General features: G+C 45.1%; 1 protein-coding gene across 1 annotated transcript in view; it reads right to left on the bottom strand.

The window, feature by feature from the left end:
- Positions 1-1,482: 1,482 nt before the first annotated feature.
- Positions 1,483-21,293, bottom strand: part of LOC147712694 (11-beta-hydroxysteroid dehydrogenase 1-like) — a 61,811-nt gene continuing 42,000 nt past the window's right edge. The window contains exon 4 of the mRNA XM_086919686.1: positions 1,483-1,868. Within this exon, the coding sequence (XP_086775812.1) occupies positions 1,648-1,868 (221 nt within the window). The 3' untranslated portion in view covers positions 1,483-1,647. The remainder of the gene's footprint in view (positions 1,869-21,293) is intronic.

Consider the following 21,293-nt stretch of genomic DNA (forward strand, 5'->3'; position numbering starts at 1 on the left):
CTGTAATATTTATAATAGTACTCATGGAGCACTATTTTATTTAGTCACGTGCCTTTATGAATTGGCACCAAAACATTTAAAATGTGACTATTTTTTATGGAATACAAGGTTTTTTAGATTTCAATACTCTCAAACTATTATATAATCTATCTGAAAATATGAGGTATAAACACCTACAGATACACAATTACCTAATTAATAAAAAACAATTATTGGAGGTCACTGAAAGCGATATCTGGACATGTTTATACTCCTCCAAAAATAAATCCACAATAAGCGAAGCTTACAAGCTCTTTGTTGGATTTAAATCAAATGATTGTATTAAACTGGCTGACAAATGGAGCAGAATGCTGGGGTCAAATATAACATCTAAACAGATTGAGAGCTCTCTAATAAATATCAATAAACGAGTGCGATCTTCAAACCTTAGACTACAACAATTTAGAACAACCTGTATGTTGTACTATACCCCGGAAAGAATCTCAAAATGGCCATCTAATAATAACATTCATAGTGATCGCACAAAATGCCCTAAATGCTCTGCCGAAGCAGCTGACTTAGCACATGTTTTATTCTCATGCCCGAATCTCAAAACTTTTTGGCATGATGTAGAAAAAGTTCTTAAACTGAAACATATTCAGCTACCTACATTTACGGCCACTTCTGTTTTGTTAGATACTTACTCGGCATCTTTTCCACAAGCTGCTTTGGCCACGATATTAATGTCCTGTGCTAAGCTAACTTTGGCCAGAGCATGGATTAGTCCAGAAATACCGAAGGTCTGGGATTGGTGGGCCCTGGTAGTCGAGATATACTCAATGGAGCTAGCTCTAGCTAAGATCAGGGGCTTACAGTCATTGAAAAAGCACCAAAAAATTTGGGGTACTTTTATAGATGTATGATGCTTTATTTTGTATATATTATATTTTCTCTTTTCTTGTGATTCAGGGGGGGGGGTTTAGAAAATGGTTTGAACTACATTATTCGCATCAACGTTGAAAAGAAAATGATATTATATATATATATATATATATATATATATATATATATATATATATATATATATATATATATATTTATTTTTTTTTTCTCTTTTTCTCTTTTTCTCTCTTTTTGCTGATTATCTATTTTCAAAACAATATTTCATGATTTAGCTGTATTTATTTTATATGGAAATAATTTATGTATGACAAAATGAATTACTTATGAATTAATTCACTCATCCCTTGTACGCCTGCAAACAATAAATGAAAAAAAAAAAAAAAATGTGACTATTAAGGTAATAGTTATGCACTTCAGGGTAAGGCTTGTACATGGACGAACAAATGAAGGCTCTCCTCTTGCTGTGACCCAAAATCTTCATATCCTTCTTTCATGGCTCCTCCTCCTGGGCGAAATCAGTAGGTATAAATTGAGGCTTTATACATCAAATGACAGTTCAAGAAACAACTCGCTCATTGATACAATTTGTCAACTTGCAGAGAAGTTCGGGCTTTAATCAATATTAGAATGTAAAACTAGTGTAGTCTAATTGTGTGCCACCTACCCAAGTAGTATGCTTCCCACAGAGCATGTATCTAGTGACATAGTACACTTGATTGGATGATCCTAAAATGTGTTTGGCTCAGGTTCTAACAATATCAGAAGCTACTGTTTGCCAATGTTCTCCACATTGTAATTTTTACGAAGAAGGTAGTCCAGGAACCCTGGTGCCCAGTCTCTCAACAAGAGAGGAATTTTGGTGGCTTGGTATTGGTAGTATACTTCTCGCTGGCGCAGGGCTCCTCCTTTGATGAGGGCAAGGGCACACTCTTCTTTTGGGGCGGCTGGCTGATTGATGACTTCGGCGACTACTTTTTTTGCTGAATCTGAAGAAAATGGAAAGAAAAAATAACTTCAGATTTGTTGAATGTTGACTTTTTTTGTCACAGCCACGAGTTGTCAACTACAGCTTTCTTAATGGAAATGCATAAGACTAGATGGGAATTTTTGTGGCAGAGTCTTTTCAGTCATGGCCCTACTCTCTCTATTTATGAACATGATCATTCAGCTACAGCACTGGTGCGATAGAAATTCAACATTCTGTGGACCTCGACCACAGCTGATACTTAGGATAGTGTGCACCTGGATATCCATTCAGATAAGGTCGTAGGGCCCTCTAAGCAAAGATGAGATCAGTGATACCAACTACTTGTATCTGCACAAGGAATATTCATGTTGAAGGGTTTTACTTTGATGTTGTCTCAGAAATATGGTGGCTCTTTTATATCGTAGTTACATAATTATATCAAAAATATCACAGGTATTCATTTTACAGGTACCATTGCTTTTTTGAGTGTTTTAATATTGTGTTTAAAATCATTATAGCCGCTTCGTAGTTATAGTTAGGATTCCTAGGTATTGGAATTCCTCAGATTTTTGCTTGCTAATAACTTTGCCCCATTTGATGAATCTCCAAGAAACTTTTCAGACCTCTAGCCTTTTCTATGTTGGCTGACGACAAAATGTTTTGTGGTAATTCATCAAGGGGGCACAAAGAAAAAAAAGGGGGGGGGTCCTAAAATCGCGTTTGTTTTCCCAGATCATTTGCAATAAACCTTCAAGTGGCACACAGCGCAAAAACAGATGAACAGATGTTAATGATATCTGGCAAGCCACTCCACTATATGCACCTCCATTATACACTGTACGCAACTCGGTTCTATGACACTACACTCAACGCTATTCCACTATAAGCCACTCCACTCTATCCAACTTCAGTGTATTTATATAACACTATACACCACTCCAGTCTAGGTCACTACAATATATGTCACTACAACTACGCTGTTCCAGTGTACAACACTCCATTTTACACTGTTCCACTATATTCCACTCTGAACAACTCTACTGTATGCCACCCACTCTAGGGCTCTCCACTCAATGCTATTTCAGCCTAAGTAACTCTACGCTATACCACTCCACTGTATGCTATTACACTGCACGCCACTATAGTCTACCCCACTACACTCTATCATGGCACACTCTACAGTATTTAACTGTATGCTACTCGACACTACACCACTCCACTGTATGCCACTGCAATGTATGCTTTTCAACTCGCTTACACTCCACTGTAAGACTTTCCACTCTACACCACTCGACTCACTATTGCAAGGCTACCTGTTCCCATAGGAGAGATTGGGGAGTTTGTATATAACATCTTATAAACATAACTGGCCCTGGGAACAAGGTAGAAAAATAAAGTTTAGTATGCCTGAACTCAGAATGTTAAAATGTATCTTTTAGTGAGGGTGAGTTTTACATTCTGTGTTTGACAATACCACTTTTAGAAAGTATGTATTTTCTTGCCTAACCACCCAGTATGGCTCTGCTAGGTTTGTATATTGGATATTTGACTTTTAGATGACAGGGGCTGGAGAGGGGCAGCAGCTCCAGAAGTCTGATGAGTCAAGGCTAGGATGAATAATCCTTGGCTGCATTTAGAGCAGGGGGAGGAGATTTCCTTTCACGTGAATGGGACTGGTCTGCCTTCAATAATGCGGTCTCTACCTCCTGCCAGGAAGCTGCACCAGTGAGGACAAAACTGGTTTTGCCTGGGTACAGACACTCTCAGCCTTCAGGGAACAAAGGAGTTTTGTGTATAAAAAGAGGGGCCCAGACTTTTAGATCACTTCTGGGAAATCAAGTGGAACCTTTGCGAAGGAGAAAAGCCGGAGAAGTTGAGTAGGAATACTGCCCCTGTGCTGTTTGCTGTCTGAGGTTGGCTTGCAGTGGCTACTTGCTGCCAAGGAAAGGAGAAAAATACTTTGCTGCTTGCTTTGACACCTGCTTGAAGAAAAGATCTCAAAGGGCTTGAAACTGAGCTTGCCTCTTGTTCTGAAGTCTCAGGGACACAAAACTTCACCACCAGCTCCCCTGAATTTCCCTGCTGGGAATTCGTACCTGCAAAGAGGTGCCTGATGCTGTGTAGGACTTCTAGAGCCTTTTGTCGATGGGAGCTGGAAAATTGACGCAACATGGAAGAAGAGTGTCACATCTGCACCGGTTTCCGACACATCGCTAAAGAAACTGTTGCAGCACCTGCCACAGGCACGAGAAATCACCGCACAACACATCGGATGCAATGTTCTCTGAAGTCCGAGGTCATTGCACCGATCCCAACGCAAGCCTGATATGCGGATGCATGAAACCACGCATCGTACCAGATTGACGCATCGCAGCGCCAAGACTGTTGCATCGTTGCGGGATGCAGTAAGAAAGCGAAGAACCCCCTCCCGATGCAGTAAGGAACCAACGCATTACCTCCTCTCCAGTAAGGACGTATCACCTCCCCTGCGTTGCAGTAAAGAACAACGCATCACCTCTCCCGAAACAAGGCACCAACACATCACCTTACCTGTGTGTAAGGAACTGACGCATCACCTTCCCTGCGGCCTTTTTGTTTGTTTTGCGTGACGTATCCAAGGAACTTTGTAAGAAAAGTGTCGCATTTACAACTTGCATTGAACTGAACCATTTCTACCATTTGAAATCCTTATTTTTAATACTGTATTGTGAATTTTTGTCGTTTGGTCTTGTTTTGGTTTAGATAAAGATTACTTATTTTTCTAAACTGGTGTGGTGTCCATTTATAGTGTTTTCACTGTATTACTGTATGTGTTCACACATGCTTTACACACTGCCTCTGAGATAAGCCTGTCTGCTCATGCCAAGAAACCAAGGGGGTGAGCAGGGGATATGTTAGGAATGTATCCCCCTTACCCTGACTAGAAGCAAGGGTCCCTATTTGGAAAAAGGTACCAACCTCTGCCAACTAGATACCCTCATTTCTAACATTGGTGGTCAGCGGTGTGGATCTGGACTTGCATTTGTGAATGACATACAGTAATTGTATACACTACTTGTATAGTGCAGACCATTACACGACCACATACATTTGGTAGAGTTTTTCCTGGGAATGTTTTGCATCTTGAGAACTGCCAATTTTCATCATGAGTAAACCAGCATCCATTGCATCTGTGGATATCAAATTTAAAGAGGAAAGCGTTGATACCTCCACTGTGCCACAACTTAAAGCTGTCTGCAAAAAAATGTAAAACCTCTGTGAGAGGCCTCACCAAAAAGGAGGAATACCAAAAGGAACTGAGGGTCTGGTTGGAATCAAGGAATGCCAGTGAGCATCCTGAAGAGCCTTTGATGGAGGGAGATAATTTAGATGGGCCGCAGGAGAGGCTGTTGGGCCTGACTGGTAGGGAGGGGGAGTTGCCTTCCAGGGTGGGCCGCAGTGTGTCTTCAAGGGGTCTGTCTCCAGAGAAGTTGGAGCTTGCTAAGCTCAAGCTTGGGAGCCAGGGTGACTTAGAGAATAAGACACATGAAATGAAAGGTCAGGGCACTCAAGACCTGCACTGGTAAATATATACTTTTGTAAAGTGTGGGTGATAGTGGTAGTGCAAGAGCTGGGAACCCAACCTCCCTAGTTCCCTCAACTTTTGGATGACCAAAAACACAAGATTCGGGTAAGCTCAGCACATACCCATATATTTAACTAGTCATCGAAAGTGTAGCAAGATTAGTGATTCTGAAATTAAAGTCATTCAAGATCAGAGAAAACAATCATTCTAGCAAATATATATACTAATAAAGAAATGTGAACTATCACTTTTTCCATTGGCATATATAAAATGATCAAAACCCTGTGAAACTGATGCTGTTATTTTCTCATCATGGAATATGTCATTGTACATTGAATATATACCACTGTATGGATATTATGTTTATAGGTCTCCTTGTATGTATTACCGTCAAAGGTAAAACCATGATAAGCTTGACTTTTGTATATATATTTGCTAATATGATAAATCCCCCTGTAGATTTGAAACTGTTCTTAATGATTGAATTTGTATATTTCTGAATGTTGTAAAACAATTCAGTCTGTATGAACAATGGATAACAAATTATTTTTTATATGCACACTTATAGTCTTGAAGAAGTCTAGTGGAAACGAAACGCGCTGCGTCGGCAATGATGGCTATGATTTTGTACTGTATTTTTAAAATAATCAAATGAATGATCATCTATCAAATAAAGAAGAAACCAGTATTTTCACAAAAAATTGGAGCTTCTAATATTTTCTTTGGGGGATTGTTTTCTCTGATCTTGAATGACTTTAATTTCAGAATCACTAATCTTGCTACACTTTCTATGACTAGTTAAATATATGGGTATGTGCTGAGCTTACCCAAATCTTGACTTACAGAATAAGAGGTTGGAGTTAGAGAGGAAGAAATTGGCCATGGAGGAGAAGAAGATGCTTTTAGAGCAGGAGAGAGGGTTGAGGAAGTTGGATATGAAAGCAAAGAGTAAAGAGATCAATCCCTCTGGTGGAAGTACACCATCAGTGCTTGGGGAAAGAAAGGTATACATTGCAAAAGATGTTATAAAAGATTCCATGAAGCATGAGGACATTGGGCAGTGGTTTAAGGCCTATGAAGTAGAGATGAGGTCCCACCGGGTCCCTGAGAGAGATTGGGGAGCAGGGTTGTAGGGCCACTTCATCAGTGAAGGGAGGGAGACATTGCTAGCTTTGCCCACTGAAGATCAGATGTCCTATGAAGGAACCCTTGATAGCTAGGTATGGCTTGACCACAGAGCTTTATAGGCAGACATTTAAGAACTGCAAGAAGCTGGAGTCAATTTCCTGGGTGGAGTATGTGTCCTACGTTTGCAGAGCACTGGATGGTTGGGTGAAGGGTAGCAAGGTGAATGATTTGCAGGGGCTCTATGACTTGGCTGCATGGGAGCACTTGTCAGATAATTGTTGTCCAGAGCTACGCCAGCACCTGATTGACTGTAAGCTGACTGAACCCATAAAGCTTGCTGTGGAGGAGACCGCTGGGTCAGCATCAGGGTCCAAAAGGGTCATGTGGGAGACTCCGACAAAGGTGGGCAGGGTCCCCAGCAGAAGAGTGGGGGGACAATGGTACACAGAGGAGTTCTAAAAAGGGCCCCAAAGTAATCCCCAAGGGAACCAAGGTAAGGGTTCCAAGCCCCCCTCTGAGAAGAAACCATGGGTCCCGACAGGTAAGCCTGTTCAGATGGGTCCCAAGACCAGTTTAGTTGTGGACAGTTGGGCCACTTCCAGGGGATCCTAAGTGTCCCAAACTGGCTACCACCGCACCCACTGGTGCACCGTCCTGAGAACTGGCTAGAGTAGCCTAGGGGGAGGAGTCGGGTGCCCAAGGTGGGTGGGGTCCCGCAAAGATGCCTCTGGTCTCTCTAGGAGACAGTGAGATGGTCCCAAGATGTCATCTACCCAGTAGCTGCCGCTGACAATTTAGAGTGCCTCTGCAAAGTGGCACAGGTTCCCTTGGAGTGGGGTAGGGGGTCTCAGGTACCTTGAAAATAGCTGTGAGGCCAGCCATGCCTGTTGACGGTCTGCTAAGCAATGATTTGGAAAGCTCCCCTTGGGCGAAGGTGGAGGTGAGGTCTCATTTAGAGATGCCTGAGAGGGCGTGTGTGACCACTCAGTCCATGGCAGCCGGTAAGTGCATTGAAGAGGCCGTGGAGCCTGAAAGAATGGCCCAGGTGCCAGCCAGAAAGAGAAGAGGCTGGTGGTGTGGGAACCCGACCCCCAAAGTCCCCATGGTCCAGGAGGAGGCCAACCTTGAAGGGGTGCCCTGGCACCTATAGGGGAACAAGTGGCTGCACTGGGGGACCTGCTTGAGCTGACCCATTGGCAGCAGGAAGGAGGCCCCACCAGGGAGGAATTTTGCCAGGAGCAGTAGAAGTGTTATGCTCTTGTTGGTTTGCGGCAGTCGGCTGCAAACCAGGCAGCAGATGATCAGTCTGGATCACATTGGATATATTGGGAGAATCGTCTCTTGTATAGCGAGCCTAAGGTTGCTGAGCCTGGGTCAGCCCATGTGCTGGTGTTACCCCAGCGCTTCAAAGCCTTCCTACTGGGTCTGGCTCATGATGTGCCTTTGGCAGGGCATTTCGGGCAAGACAAGAACTTTGAAAGGCTTGTCACCCACTTTTACTGGCCCCAGATACGCAAGAACTCTGATACTCATTGTAGGTCATGCCAGACTTGCCAAGCAAGTGGCAAGAGTGGGAAGAAGTGTAAGGCTCCTCTCTAACCTTTCCCTGTGGTCAGAACCCCCTTTGAGAGGGTGGATATTGACATTGTGAGGCCTCTGGATCCCAGGACAGCCATGGGCAACAGGTTCATCCTGGTCTTGGTGGACCATGCCACCCAGTACCCAGAAGCCATCCCTCTCCAGACTGAGATGGCCCCCGTGGTTATCAGGCGTTGACGGGGATTTTCTCCCATTTGGGGTTCCCCAGAGAGGTGGTGCCCGACCGTGCTACCAACTTCATATCAAAGTATATGAAGTCCCTGTGGCAGGAGTGCAGTGTTACATACAAGTTCACCACTCCTTACCACCCCCAAGGTAATGGGCTGGTTGAGAGATGAAACCGGACCCTGAAGGGCATGATTATGGGTCTTGGTGAACCCATGAGGTGTAAGTGGGACATCCTCTTACCATGCCTTTTGTTTGCTTACAGAGAGGTGCCCCAGAATTCCTTAGGGTTCAATCCCTCTGAACTGCTGTACGGACATCCTGGAAGAGGGCCTCTGAGTCTGGTCAAAGAAGGCTGGGAGAAAGCTCACAGTAAACCTCCCCAAGATGTATATAGCTACATGCTCGCCTCCAGAAACCAGACTAAGCGCTTCAGACAACTCGCTTAGGGGAATCTGGAACCCAACCAGGAGGAGATGAAACTGTGGTATGATCAGAATGCCACTCTGATCGAGTTTCAGCCTTTGGCCGTCCAGGATAAGTGGCCCGGACCATTTGAGGTGGTGGAGTGCAAGAGTAGCGTCACCTACTTGGTGGACTTGCAGTCTCCTAGGAACCCTTTGTGGGGCCTGCATGGGAACCACCCGAAGCCCCACTAAGTGAGGTCCCAAGTGAGCATGCTCCTGGCAACAGGTGCTGGAATGGAAGAGGAGACCTCCTGTCTGCAAAGGTGCACGATGGGTCAGTGTACGGTGTATCACTCTCCCCCGCCCTGACTCCTGAACAGCAGGGTGACTGTCGCCAACTGTTGGCTGCTCTGTTCTCCCTAACCCCTGGTGTCACTCAGTGGTGTGCCCATGATGTTGACACTGGGGACAGTCCTCCTGTAAAGCTCAACATTTACAGAGGGACTGACAGGGTCAAGGCTTGCATCAAGGAGGAGGTGTCAAAGATGTTGGAGCTAGGGGTGATTGAGCACTCAAACAGGCCTTGGGCCAGCCCCGTGGTCTTGGTCCCAAAGACTGCCGCACCTGGTGCCACACCAGAACTCTGGTTTTGTGTGGACTACCGAGGGCTCAATTCGGTCACCAGGACTGATGCGCACCCCATCCCCAGAGCTGATGAGCTCATTGATCGGTTGGGAGTTGCCCGGTACCTCAGCATGTTTGACTTAACGTCTGGTTACTGTAGATTTCCTTAACTGATGGGTAAAGTAGAGGTCAGCATTCTCAACGCCAGAGGGGCACTTCAAATTCTGGTTTATGCCCTTTGGGTTGAAGAATGCCCTGTCACCTTTCAGAGGTTGGTCAACCAGGTGTTGGCTGGACTGGAGGATTTCAGTGCCGCCTACCTGGATGACATTGCAGTGTTCAGTGCCACTTGGGAGGAACATCTGCAACACCTCTGGGAAGTGTTGAAGGCCTGCAGAGGGCAGTCCTCAGGATCAAGGCGAGTAAGTGCCAGATCGGGCAGGGTTCTGTGGTGTACTTGGGACACCAGGTAGGGAGCAGCCTGGTGGCACCCCTACAGCCCAAGATTGATACCATTCTGACTTGGGAACCCCTCAAGACCCAGACAGAGTTGAGAGCCTTTTTAGGACTCACAAGGTATTACAGGTGATATGTCAAGGGGTATAGCACCATTGTGGCCCCCTTGACAGAGCTGACTTCCATGAAGCAGCCCAAGAAAGTGAACTGGACTACGCCTGCCAGAGCTATTCCTTGAGGGAATTCATTGTGGAGACAGATGCTTCAGAGCATGGTATGGGAGCTGTGCTCTCACAGCTGAATGAAGAGGGCCTAAACCAACCTGTAGCCTTCATTAGTAGGAGGTTACTTCCACTGGAACAGAGGTGGAGTGTGACTGAGCGTGAGCCATTTGCTGTGGTCTGGGCACTGAAGAAGCAGAGGACATACTTGTTTGAGACTCAATTCCGGGTTCAGACACACCACAGGTCCCTCAGATGGTTGATACAAATTAGGGGTGAGAATCCAAAGGTGTTGAGGTGGTACATTTCCATACAGGGGATGGCCTTTATGGTGGAACAATGCCCTGGTACAGAACACGCCAATGCTAGTGGCCTGTTCAGATTTTTCCACCTTAGTGAAGAGAACTCCCAAGAGAGTGGGTAGTTATCCCCACATTTCAGCTGGAGGGGACATGTGTTAGACCTGGCACCACTGGCGAGGGTCTTCCTTGCTTTTTTTGCCTTTGCCGCCTGTGTTTTTGCTGTGTGTTGGACTCCGTTTTGCTGGTCTAGATGCTTTGGGCACTTTGCCACTGCTGTTCAGTGCCAAAGTGCAAGTGCTCCCTTTATACATTGTTTTATGGATTAGTGATTCCATGAGTGGCATATTTGATTAACTTGTCAGGCCCTAGTATAGTGCAATGTGTGCCCAGGTCCAGTACATCAAATGCTGCTAGTGGGCTGCAGGACTATGGTGCAACCCACAGAAGCAGCCTGAAAAATGTAACTCTGGCCTGCCATTGGTGAGCCAGTGTGCATTCTGGGACTGCCATGTCGACTTGGCAAGTGCACACACTTGCCTGTCACTAAACCTTCCCTTTTCTACATATTAGTTACCCCTAAGGTATCTTATATGTGAAAGGTAGGACATGCCCTGATGTGTGTTGCATGTCCGGATAGTGAAATACTGCCAATTTAGTTTTTCACTATTGCAAGGCTACCGGTTCCCACAGGACAGAATTTGGAGTTTGTTTATAACATCTTATGAACATAACTGGTCCTGGGAACAAGGTAGAAAAATAAAGTTTATTATGCCTGAACTCAGAATGTAAAAATGCATCTTTTAGTGTGATTTTTACATTCTGTGTTTGAAAATGCCACTTTTAGAAAGTAGGTATTTTCTTGCCTAACCATCCAGTGTGCCTCTGATAAGTTTGTGTGTTGCATTTCTGGCTTTTGGATGACAGGGGCTGGAGATGGGCAGCGGCTCCAGAAGTCTGATGAGTCAGGGCTGGGCTGAATAGACCTGGGCTGCATTTAGAGTAGGGGAGGAGATTTCCTTTCACATGAATGTGCCTGGTCTGCCTTCAACAATGCTGTCTCCACCTCCTACCAGGAAGCTTCATCAGTGAGAACAGAATTGGTTTTGGCTGGGTACAGACACTCACTGCCTTCGGAGAACAAAGGAATTTTGTGTATAAAAAGAGGAGCCCAAACCCCAGACTTTTAGATCACTTCTGGGAAATCAAGGGGAACCCTTGCCAAGGAGAAGAGCCCGAGAAGCTGAGAAGGAATACTGCCCCTGTGCTGTTTGCGGTCTGGGGTTGGCCAGCAGTGGCTACTTGCTGCCAAGGAAAGGAGAAAAGTACTTAGCTGCTTGCTTTGTCACCTGCTTGAAGAAAAGATCTTTAAGGGATTGAAACGGAGCGTGTCTCCTGTTCTGAAGTCTCAGGGACACAAATAATTCACCACCAGCTCCCCTGAATTCCCTTGCTGGAAATTCCAACCTGCAAAGAGGTGCCTGCTGATGTCTAGGAGCTCTAGAGACTGTTTGACGCTAAGAGCTGGAAAATCCACGCAACATCAAAGAAGCATGGCGCAACTGCACCTGTTTCCGACACATCACCAACGAAACCATCGCAGTGCCTGCTGGGGCTCACGAAATCACCGCACAGCGCATCCCTGAAGTCTGAGGTCACCTCACTGATCTTGACGCAAGCCTGCTGTGTTGCTGCACGAAACCACGCATCGTATCGAGACACCAAGACTGTCACATCGTTGGGGGACTTAGTAAAAAACCAACGCATCACCACCCCATGCAGTAAGAAACCAACGCATCACCTCCTCTCTGGTAAGATACCGACGCGTCACCTCCCCTGCGCTGCAGTAAGGAACCGAAGTATCACCTCCCCCAAAGCAAGGAACCAACGCCTCACCTTCTCTGCACCTGACGGATTCAAGGTATTTTGTGAGAAAAGTGTTGCATTTACAACTTGCATTGAACTGAACGATTTCTACCATTTGAATGCCGTATTTTTAATACTGTATTGAGGATTTTTGTCGTTTGGTCTTGTTTTTGTTTAGATAAAGATTACTATTTTTCCAAACGGGTATGTGTCCATTTGTAGTGTTTTCACTGTATTACTGTAAGTGTTCACAAATGCTTTACACACTGCCTCTGAGATAAACCTGTCTTCTCATGCCAATCTACTAAGGGGGTGAGCAGGGGTTATTTTAGGAGTGTATCCCCATAGCCTGATTAGAAGCAAGGGTCCCTATTTGGACAAAGGTACTTACCTCTGCCAACTAGAGACCCTCATTTCTAACAATCGGCCACCTTGAAAAAATATCAATCATGGCTATAACATACCTGGGGGGGTGACCTAACCTGTCCCATAATGTCTATTGCTACCTTATGCCAAGGTTTTTTTGGAATAATGGGTGACATGTTTGGTCTTAAAGTCTTAAGAGATTTGTTCAAATTGGCACATACTATGCAGGTCCCCACCAAACTCTGATAAATTTCCACTACCCAAGATATCAAAAATGCTTAGCTTAGTGAAAAAGGCGAATTGGTTTTCAACTATCGACCTTTCAGTGGCATACCACCAGGTTCGCCGTAAGGAAGAAAGCAAACACATCACTGCATTCATAACACCTATTGGTTGTTTTCAGTATAAAAGATTACCTTTTGGATTAGCTGCAGCAGCAGCAGTTTTTCAAAGAATCATGTATCAGCATTTTGGTAAACATCCTAAACTACGATGTTTTCAAGACGATACCTTAGTTTTTGATAAGGACACATCTGAACATGACAAAGCTTTAGAAGAAGTTTTAGAAAAGAATGGGCTCACAGTAGAACACTCAAAGTTTAAATTTGCAGTTAAGTCTATTTGGGACATGTTTTGTGTGTTGAAGATGTAGCTACCAAAACTAGTTGAAGCCATACCTAATGCACCTCATCCCTCAAGTACGGAAGAACTCAGATCCTTTTTAAGTCTTGTAGAATTTTACAACAAATTTGTGAAAGGTTTTTCCAGCAGAGTGTACAACATCAGACAGTTACTAAAAAAACAAAGTCAAGTTTGCGTGGTCCGATAAATGCAAAGAAGAATTTATTGATGTTAAGAAGGCCATTGCCGAAGCACCTGTACTTAGTGGGTTTGACCCTGATCTTGAAAATTTCATTTTACTGTGGATGCAAGCAATAAGGGACTTGGTGGTGTCTTTTCTCAGATTGATTGCAGTGGGAATGAAAGTATAACAGCCTATGCCTCACATGCCTTATCCCCTACAGAAGAGACATTTTCTGTTATAGAAAAATAAACGTTAGCTTGCGTATGGGGTCTGGAACATTTGCATCCTTTTGTGTGGGGTAGACACTGTACAGTCTGCACAGACCATAAACCCTTAGTAAGACTTTTAACCACTTAGGGACTTTTCAATGCTTTAGTCCGAATTGCAAGAATGTTCATGCGTCTCCAAGATTTCATTTATAACATACTCTATGTTCCTGGGAAAAGTAATGTATTAGCAGATTTTCTTTCTCGTATGCCTATTGAAATGCAAGAATACAAGAGTGTGAGGAAAATGAGTTGGACGATTTGAGTGTGGGACTCGTACAGGACCATTGGGCTACTAGGGTGTCAGAGGATGTTTGGAGAAAAGAAAATGTTCAGGATAAAGAGGTACAACAAATCATCAAGTGGATCAGAAAGGGTTGGCCAAACAAATCGGGTTTGTAAGACCAGATGAGAAATTTATGGGAGATTAAGGAGGAGTTATCGGTTAACCACCAAACTATTTTCCGAGGAGATAGTGGAATTCCCCTTTGTCCCTTAGAAATGACATTTTTCTTTCAGGAGTAATGTCTGGTTCAAATACATTACTGCCTAATTTTTTCACAAACTTTGAATTCCAAACTGTTTCATCAACTATGGTTAAAGGTGAACCAGAATCAGCATAAATGTGCACGTCCACACCACCAATATTCATAATGCATACAGGTTTCTTTTTCTCATCAACCAACTTATCGTTGATGTTCAAAAGAAATGAATCATGTTGAACTTTGTTATTTATGTCACAATGCATAATCTTCTTGACCATATCATCCTCCTCACTGGAAGTACCTTCATCAACACAATCGACTTTGATATCTTTTCTTTTCCTGTAAACTTTTGCAAAATGTCCAACTATATTACAGATTGAACATTGTTGTTTAGGTGCAGGACAAAACTTATAAGAAGCTAAATGTGCAGAACTGTCACAGCGGTAACATCTGAGACCTTCTTTTTTCATGTTATCAACAAATTTACCCTCTACTTTTGTTTGTTGCAATCTTGTGCCTTAGAACCTTCGTTTCTAAAATTTCTCTGAATTTTAGTTTTTTACCTTACAGATGACTTCATCACTTAAAGTTCTACTTTCAGCTTTCAAAACATTGGCACTACGACTAGAGAGTTTCGCTTTTCTTACAATAGCTAGAATTTCATCTAAAGCAGCATATCCATTAACCCACAATCTTTCCAAAATTGTTGGGTCACATGAATGAATAACAATTTGATCACGTATGAACTGCTCTTTCAAGTGATCAAACTTACAATCATCAGCCGATTTTTAAGTGCAGCAACATACTCATTAATGTTTCCACTAGGCTCCTGTTTCCTCTGAAAAAACTTACATCTGACAATATCAATGCACACTTTGGGAGCAAAATGGTTAGCAAAACCATGTAAAGCATCTTAAAAAACATTAGAATCCCCTGAGCATTTTTTCATGTGTTCATAAATTTTTAATCCTCTGGTCCTACAGAGTGTAAGTTTCTTTTTCCTTTCCGGTTTCATTTTCCCATCTTCATCAATGGCGTTAAGGAAATTGAGGAAATGAGATTTCCATTCACTCCACTACATACAAGGATTTGCTCCAGCAGGTCAACATGTTTGTGGAGACTGAATGGCAACATTTTGATTAGCCATGGTAGAAATAACAGTGTCCGCTCTTCACCCAGGGAGTGGGAACTAGTGCACTGTATTAAAAGTATTGTTTGTTACAATAATAATATGGTTAACCAGGAAATAAATGCCATCTTCATCCAGAAGAGAGGGACTAGTTCACTTTATTTAAAGTATTGGTGATTATGAGAATGTTGTTGACCATGGAATAAATGCCAAAAGAATAAGTAATGCCATGAAGAAGAAGGTTGACCAGGAAATAAAATGCCACTTTAAAACGTAATGCCACGAGTAAATTCCAAAATAGAAATGAATAGCTTGAAAGTTGCTTGAATTGTGTTATTCGCGTTGGAATTTAAGATTCTTCGCTTCCGGAGATACTTTGTGCTGCTCCTTAGCCTCTGGAGATACTTTGTGTTGCTCACGTTAAAATTGACGAGCTTGTGAAATTCCAAGATGGCGCCCGTACGGAACTTGATGACTTGTAGAAGTCTACATGTAATCCCAAAGCAGGCTGGCAATGATGTCAGAGCTGCATATCTATAGCCGCTGCGTGCATCGCGTTTGGAGAAGGAATGCTCAGTGTAAAGAATGCTTGCCACACACTCAAAATTAAGCGTTATCCTTTTTTAAAAAGATGCCTCATAGGAGGTTCTGAAATCTTCTGAAACTGTACGGAAAACAAATCGGACGGCTTACCGAGTGGAGGGAAGAGTCGTCTGTGGATGTTTCTTAATTGTTGAAATCCCAAGTTAAATGCAACTACAGATTCTTGTAATCTCAAAATAGACGAGAAGGCAAAAATTCCTAAAAATTGTGTCCACGGGGTTCAGGTGTGCCTTTCAAGTTGCCGCCAAAATTGTAGAGTCAAATAGTGCAATAAAACTTCTTTATTTGTAGGAATAGGAACACCTTTACAACCACAGGATAGCGTACCTTCCTTCCACTCCAACTGCTCCAGCTGCACTAGACACACACTCCAGAACCCGCAAAGGAGAAGATGGAATGGAAGCAAGGATTCACAAATAAACATATGCATGCAAGGTCACATGCCATAATATACAAAATAAAACATTTAGAACAACAACAGAACATTTTAATGAATTGGGATGGCCTACATTCACAGTTATTTAATGTGCTGTATTCGGTGTTGACAGGCGTGAAAGTCAATGTGAGAGTAACTGGATAGTTACAATGAGCAGCAGCTTGCACGGGGAAGACTAGGAGCAGAGTGCACTTCGGTGATAGGCACACCTGGACATGCTTACTGGACTGGGAGGTAACACATTTGTGTGCTGATTACGAGATGAAGCATAAGGAAGTCAAGAACGGAATTGTCCTGGTACTTTTTGGTTTCGTTAGAGTTGGTGAAACAGTGATAAGCACACCTTGGATATAAATGATGGTGATAGGAACACCAGGTGTAATGGAGCAGCAATGATTCGTTTTAGTGTGGCAAGGAAGAGATCATTGTTACTAAGTGCACTAAGCAAAGAAGGCCAGCATTTGTTTAAGTATTTGTCTTTAACTTGCTTAAAGAAAATCTGTGGAGTTATCACACTATTCATTGAGAGGAGAGTCTCCTTATTTTCTGATGAGGGGGAGAAAATGTTGTACCTTTTTAACTTCTGATTTTGATACCAGTCTTCACAAGAATTCTATGGCAGGACAGGAGGCTCAGATTATGCTTTCTCGATTTCTTTACTACAAACAGCAGCCAATAGGAACACAGTAAAGAAAAAGTAGACTACAAATCCCATGAGCACTTAGGCAACCATAGAGACTACATCCTATATAAACAACCATAGAGGGCAATACTTCCTCTTTCTTTGCTGCTTCGGAGCCAGTTAAGTCCATTTCTATGCTTCTTGTGCTATTTGCATGTTATTGTGTATTTTGCTTACTTGCATTGAAACGCCGCTTATCTGCTGCTTAATTGCCATCTCCTGACGCTTCGCCGTATTGCTTTGCCGCGTTGCCTTAGGCGTTTCTATCCCGTTACATTGTTCCGGTTTCCGGTTGTCTTTCTGCTGTAGAGAGCGCGGGTCGCCTCTCTTTTCATATCGGGCGCTTCGTGCCCATGTTTTTTCTTTGTTGAGTGGGACCGGGACTCGGAGGCTCGTGCGCTATTGTCGCGCGTTGCTCCTCTTCCGGGTATTGCAGGCGAGCCACCGCGCATGCGCGTTGGCTTTGTTGACGCTCCGTGTTCCTCACTGAGCCCGGACACGCTGAGAGGCGGCGTTTTCTTCACAGCCTCAGCCCACTGCCTGCCGGAGAGTCCCTTGTGACGCCCTTTACCTCAATATAGATTTTTGGGCTGTATAATTCATAGAGGTGTTGCCTAGAGTGGCTGACTATTGCAAGCCTGTCCCTCCACTCTTTACATTTACTGTTCTTTAGGTTGAGTTGTTGCTCTGCCTTTTTGGCTTGCTTGGGGCTGTCACTCCCCCTGACAGGGTCGCTTGTATTTACAATTTGACCTTTGCTATATTGTTTAGTGGGCATATTTTCCTCAATTGTGCTGTCATTTATTCAACCATGGCTGGTTATGACGATTCAGAGGAGTATTATTATGATGAAGAGCCTGAGGAGTCTTTTGAATATGATTTGGTCGACGCCCTTGACCAAGGGGTCCAACATTCGGTCAATACTGCGCTGGTCCACGCGTATTGGACCGTTAAAACGTCATTTGACCGACTATGCACAGCAACAAGGCTGGATACCGTCCTCTTCAGGCAAGCACTCCTCTAAGTCACCTAAAAACCTGCATAGATCTGACTTTGTTAAATTGGCCAAGTCTTTGTCTGCCTCCACTGTTTCCAAACAGTCTCGTCCACCTCCGCCGGACACTGATGACACCTCCTCCTCCTCTTCCTCAGGTCCCTCTGGTCCTCCCCCTGCTAAAAAATCTAGAAAAGAACATTTTTTTGATGCCTCTTCACTTCCGCCAGTCCTGACCTTTGAGCCAACTGATATAGTTCACCCAAATTCTAAGTCTTGGCTCCCTGCACCTGAGGTAGCGGAATATATCCAGGCACACATCCGTGAGCCCTTTGATCAAGAAGTGCGCTCTCGTCTCCGCTCTGAGTGCCCTCGCCCGGAGTTGGCGTATAAATTGGCTGACACCCCGGAGGTGGATCCCACTATTCTGACCTACCTCAAGAAATTCACCAAGGATCCCAAGAAGGGCATTGACCGCTCTTGGCACCTGTGTCAGGATAAGTTACTTGATCTTCTTGGCCCCCTGACCAAAATTTTGGACTTAGGTTATCAGGCTCAGGGGTCTGCATCTGGCATCGACCCCGATGAACTTATTGGTTGGGCCCAACGGGCTATTTGTCAACTAGGGAACGCGAACTGTGCTCTATCCACCGAGCGTCGGCGTTCCATCTTGTTGAAGATGGACCCCAGGCTGTCTGAACTTACTACGTCAGAATCGGGACCCCTTGCACAGGGTCTCCTGTTTGGTCAACCTTTCCTAATAGAGTTGACCAAGTTTGTGGCCACCTTTAGCGGCCTTGACAAGGTGCAGTCTTCCTTACGCAGGGCGTTCTGCCCGGTTTTTGGCAGGGCCGGACGTTCCAGGGGATGTTCGTTCGGCCGTGGTTCTGGCCAGCAGCGTGGCCAACAGTCCCAGCAGGGAGGAGGACACCAGCAGTCATCCTATTCAGGTTCAAAATCGAATTTCTATCCCTCCCGCAAAGGTCGTGGACAAGGCAACAAAGGAGGCTATGGTGGAAACCAGGGAGGTCGCCAGGATTTCTCCTCTACAGGTGAGCTTGATTCCCTACGACAGTGTTGTTCTGGGGGCAGGGTGCAATTTGTTCTGCAAAATTGGCGCACAATCTCAAACGATGCTTGGATATTACAGACACTTCAAGGGTATCGCATCGAATTTTACCACCCTCCCCTTCAAAGTCACGTCCCTTCTCCCCTTGTTTTTTCCCCAACTAGATCGAGACGTGATATCCAGGGAAATCGAGTCTCTTCTGCTCAAAGGGGCCATTGTGCGGACTTCCCTGCATCCTCAGGGGTTCGTCAGCAATGTGTTTCTGGTGGAGAAGAAGGGGGGAGGTTCTCGCCGAGTGCTCAATCTCAAGGAGTTCAACAACGGAGTGGTCTATCGCCACTTCAAGATGGAGGGCATCCATCTTCTCAGGGATCTCCTTCGCAAGGGCGACTGGATGGTTCGCCTGGATTTGAAGGACGCTTACTTGTCCATCCCCATCTTTCCGCCTCATCGCCGCTTTCTTCAGTTCCAATGGTCAGGGGAGTGGTTCGAGTACACGGTTCTCCCGTTCGGTCTCTCGTCCGCTCTGTGGTGCTTCACGAAGCTCCTGAGACCAGTCATGGAATCGTTGAGGGCGTGCGGGGTGCGTCTGATCGTGTATCTGGATGACATTTTGTTGATGGCTCAGTGTCCTGTACAACTACAGTCCCATTTGACATGGACGGTCGACCTGTTGGAGTCTCTCGGATTTCTAGTGAATCCTCAAAAATCTCATTTACATCCCACTCAATCGATCGAGTTCCTGGGTTTCCTAGTCGACTCAGTCTCTTGCCAACTGCTCTTGCCCTCCCAGAAAGTCAGGTCTATCAAGAGGGAGTTGAAGTTACTGTTGTCCACACAGAGTGTATCCTTACGATCGATCGCTCGGATTGTCGGACTGTTGGCCTCATCCATTCAGGCGATCTTTCCAGGTCCCTTGCATTATCGGGCCCTGCAACGTCTCAAGATCAGGCATTTGCAGAAGGGTTTTCGCTATTCCGATCTTGTTCCTCTGTCACCAGACGTGAAGTCTTGGAACGGGAAGGCCCTGTTCGGCTCGACTCCGGATGTGGTGCTGGAATCGGATGCGAGTCTTTGGGGCTGGGGAGCCAGATGCGGGAATGTGACGACGGGCGGCCGTTGGTCTCAGGACGAACTAAGCCTTCACATCAATTGTCTGGAGCTTCTGGTGGGATCGTTTGCGATCCGCAGCCTTGCTCCTCAGGCCACCAGCTGTTGCATACTGCTCCGCATGGACAACATCTCTGCGGTGAGGTATGTGAACAAACTGGGAGGAACGAGGTTGAAACTTTTAGCAGAGATTGCGAAGGACTTCTGGCACTTCTGCCTTCAGAGGAAGATCACTCTTATTGCAGAGTATCTTCCGGGTCGCCAGAATCAGGTGGCCGACTGGAACTCTCACCATCTGCTGGATTTCAGCGATTGGCGGCTTCCTCCCCGCGCATTTCGAAATCTGTCTCGCCTCTGGGGTCGGCCTTGGATCGATCTTTTTGCCTCTCGCCTCAATGCTCAGTTGCCCAAGTTTTACAGCTGGCGTCCGGATCCGGAGGCTCTTGCCACGGATGCCTTTCTCCAGACTTGGCCCCCTCATCTTTGCTATGCGTTTCCCCCATTCGCGATGATTCCGCGAGTCTTGGCCAGAGCAAAGCACTTCCAGTCGGAAGTCATTCTGATAGCTCCTCTTTGGAGGGCTCAGGCATGGTTTCCGGATCTTCTGTAGATGAGTTGCTCGACACCGTTCCTGCTTCCACAGAAGTGGAACTTGTTGTTGGATCCTCTGCTCCACCCGCATCCTCTGGTTCTGTCGGGCCAGCTCCTGCTGGTTGCGTGGCGCCTTTCGGGGAACGCTGGAAAATCCCTGGCTTATCTGGAGACGCTACGCGATTTATCGATGAAGCTTGGGCCCCCAACACGCACAAGCGTTATGCATCAGCTTGGCGGCGATGGTGTGGTTGGTGTTCTGAACGAAACTTGGATCCCGCTTCAGCGGATGTTCCTCTAGTAGTTAATTTTCTTGCCTCCATCGCTTCTTCTGGTTCTGCTTATAGGACAGTCAATTCCTTTCGCTCCGCTGTTTCTGCGGGCCACAATTTTGTTGACGGGAAGCCTATTGGGGAGCATCCCTTGATTTCTAAATTACTTCGTGGCATTCGGCTGGTTAAACCGCCTTGTCCAAAGTATGTGGCTCTTTGGGATGTCTCTATTGTCTTACGTTTTCTGGAGGCTTGGCCTCCCAATTCTTCCCTGTCTCGTAAGCAACTTTCAGCGAAGTAGACGAT

Source organism: Lissotriton vulgaris, chromosome 5 (assembly GCF_964263255.1).
Source record: "Lissotriton vulgaris chromosome 5, aLisVul1.2, whole genome shotgun sequence".
NCBI classification, from domain to species: Eukaryota; Metazoa; Chordata; class Amphibia; order Caudata; family Salamandridae; genus Lissotriton; species Lissotriton vulgaris.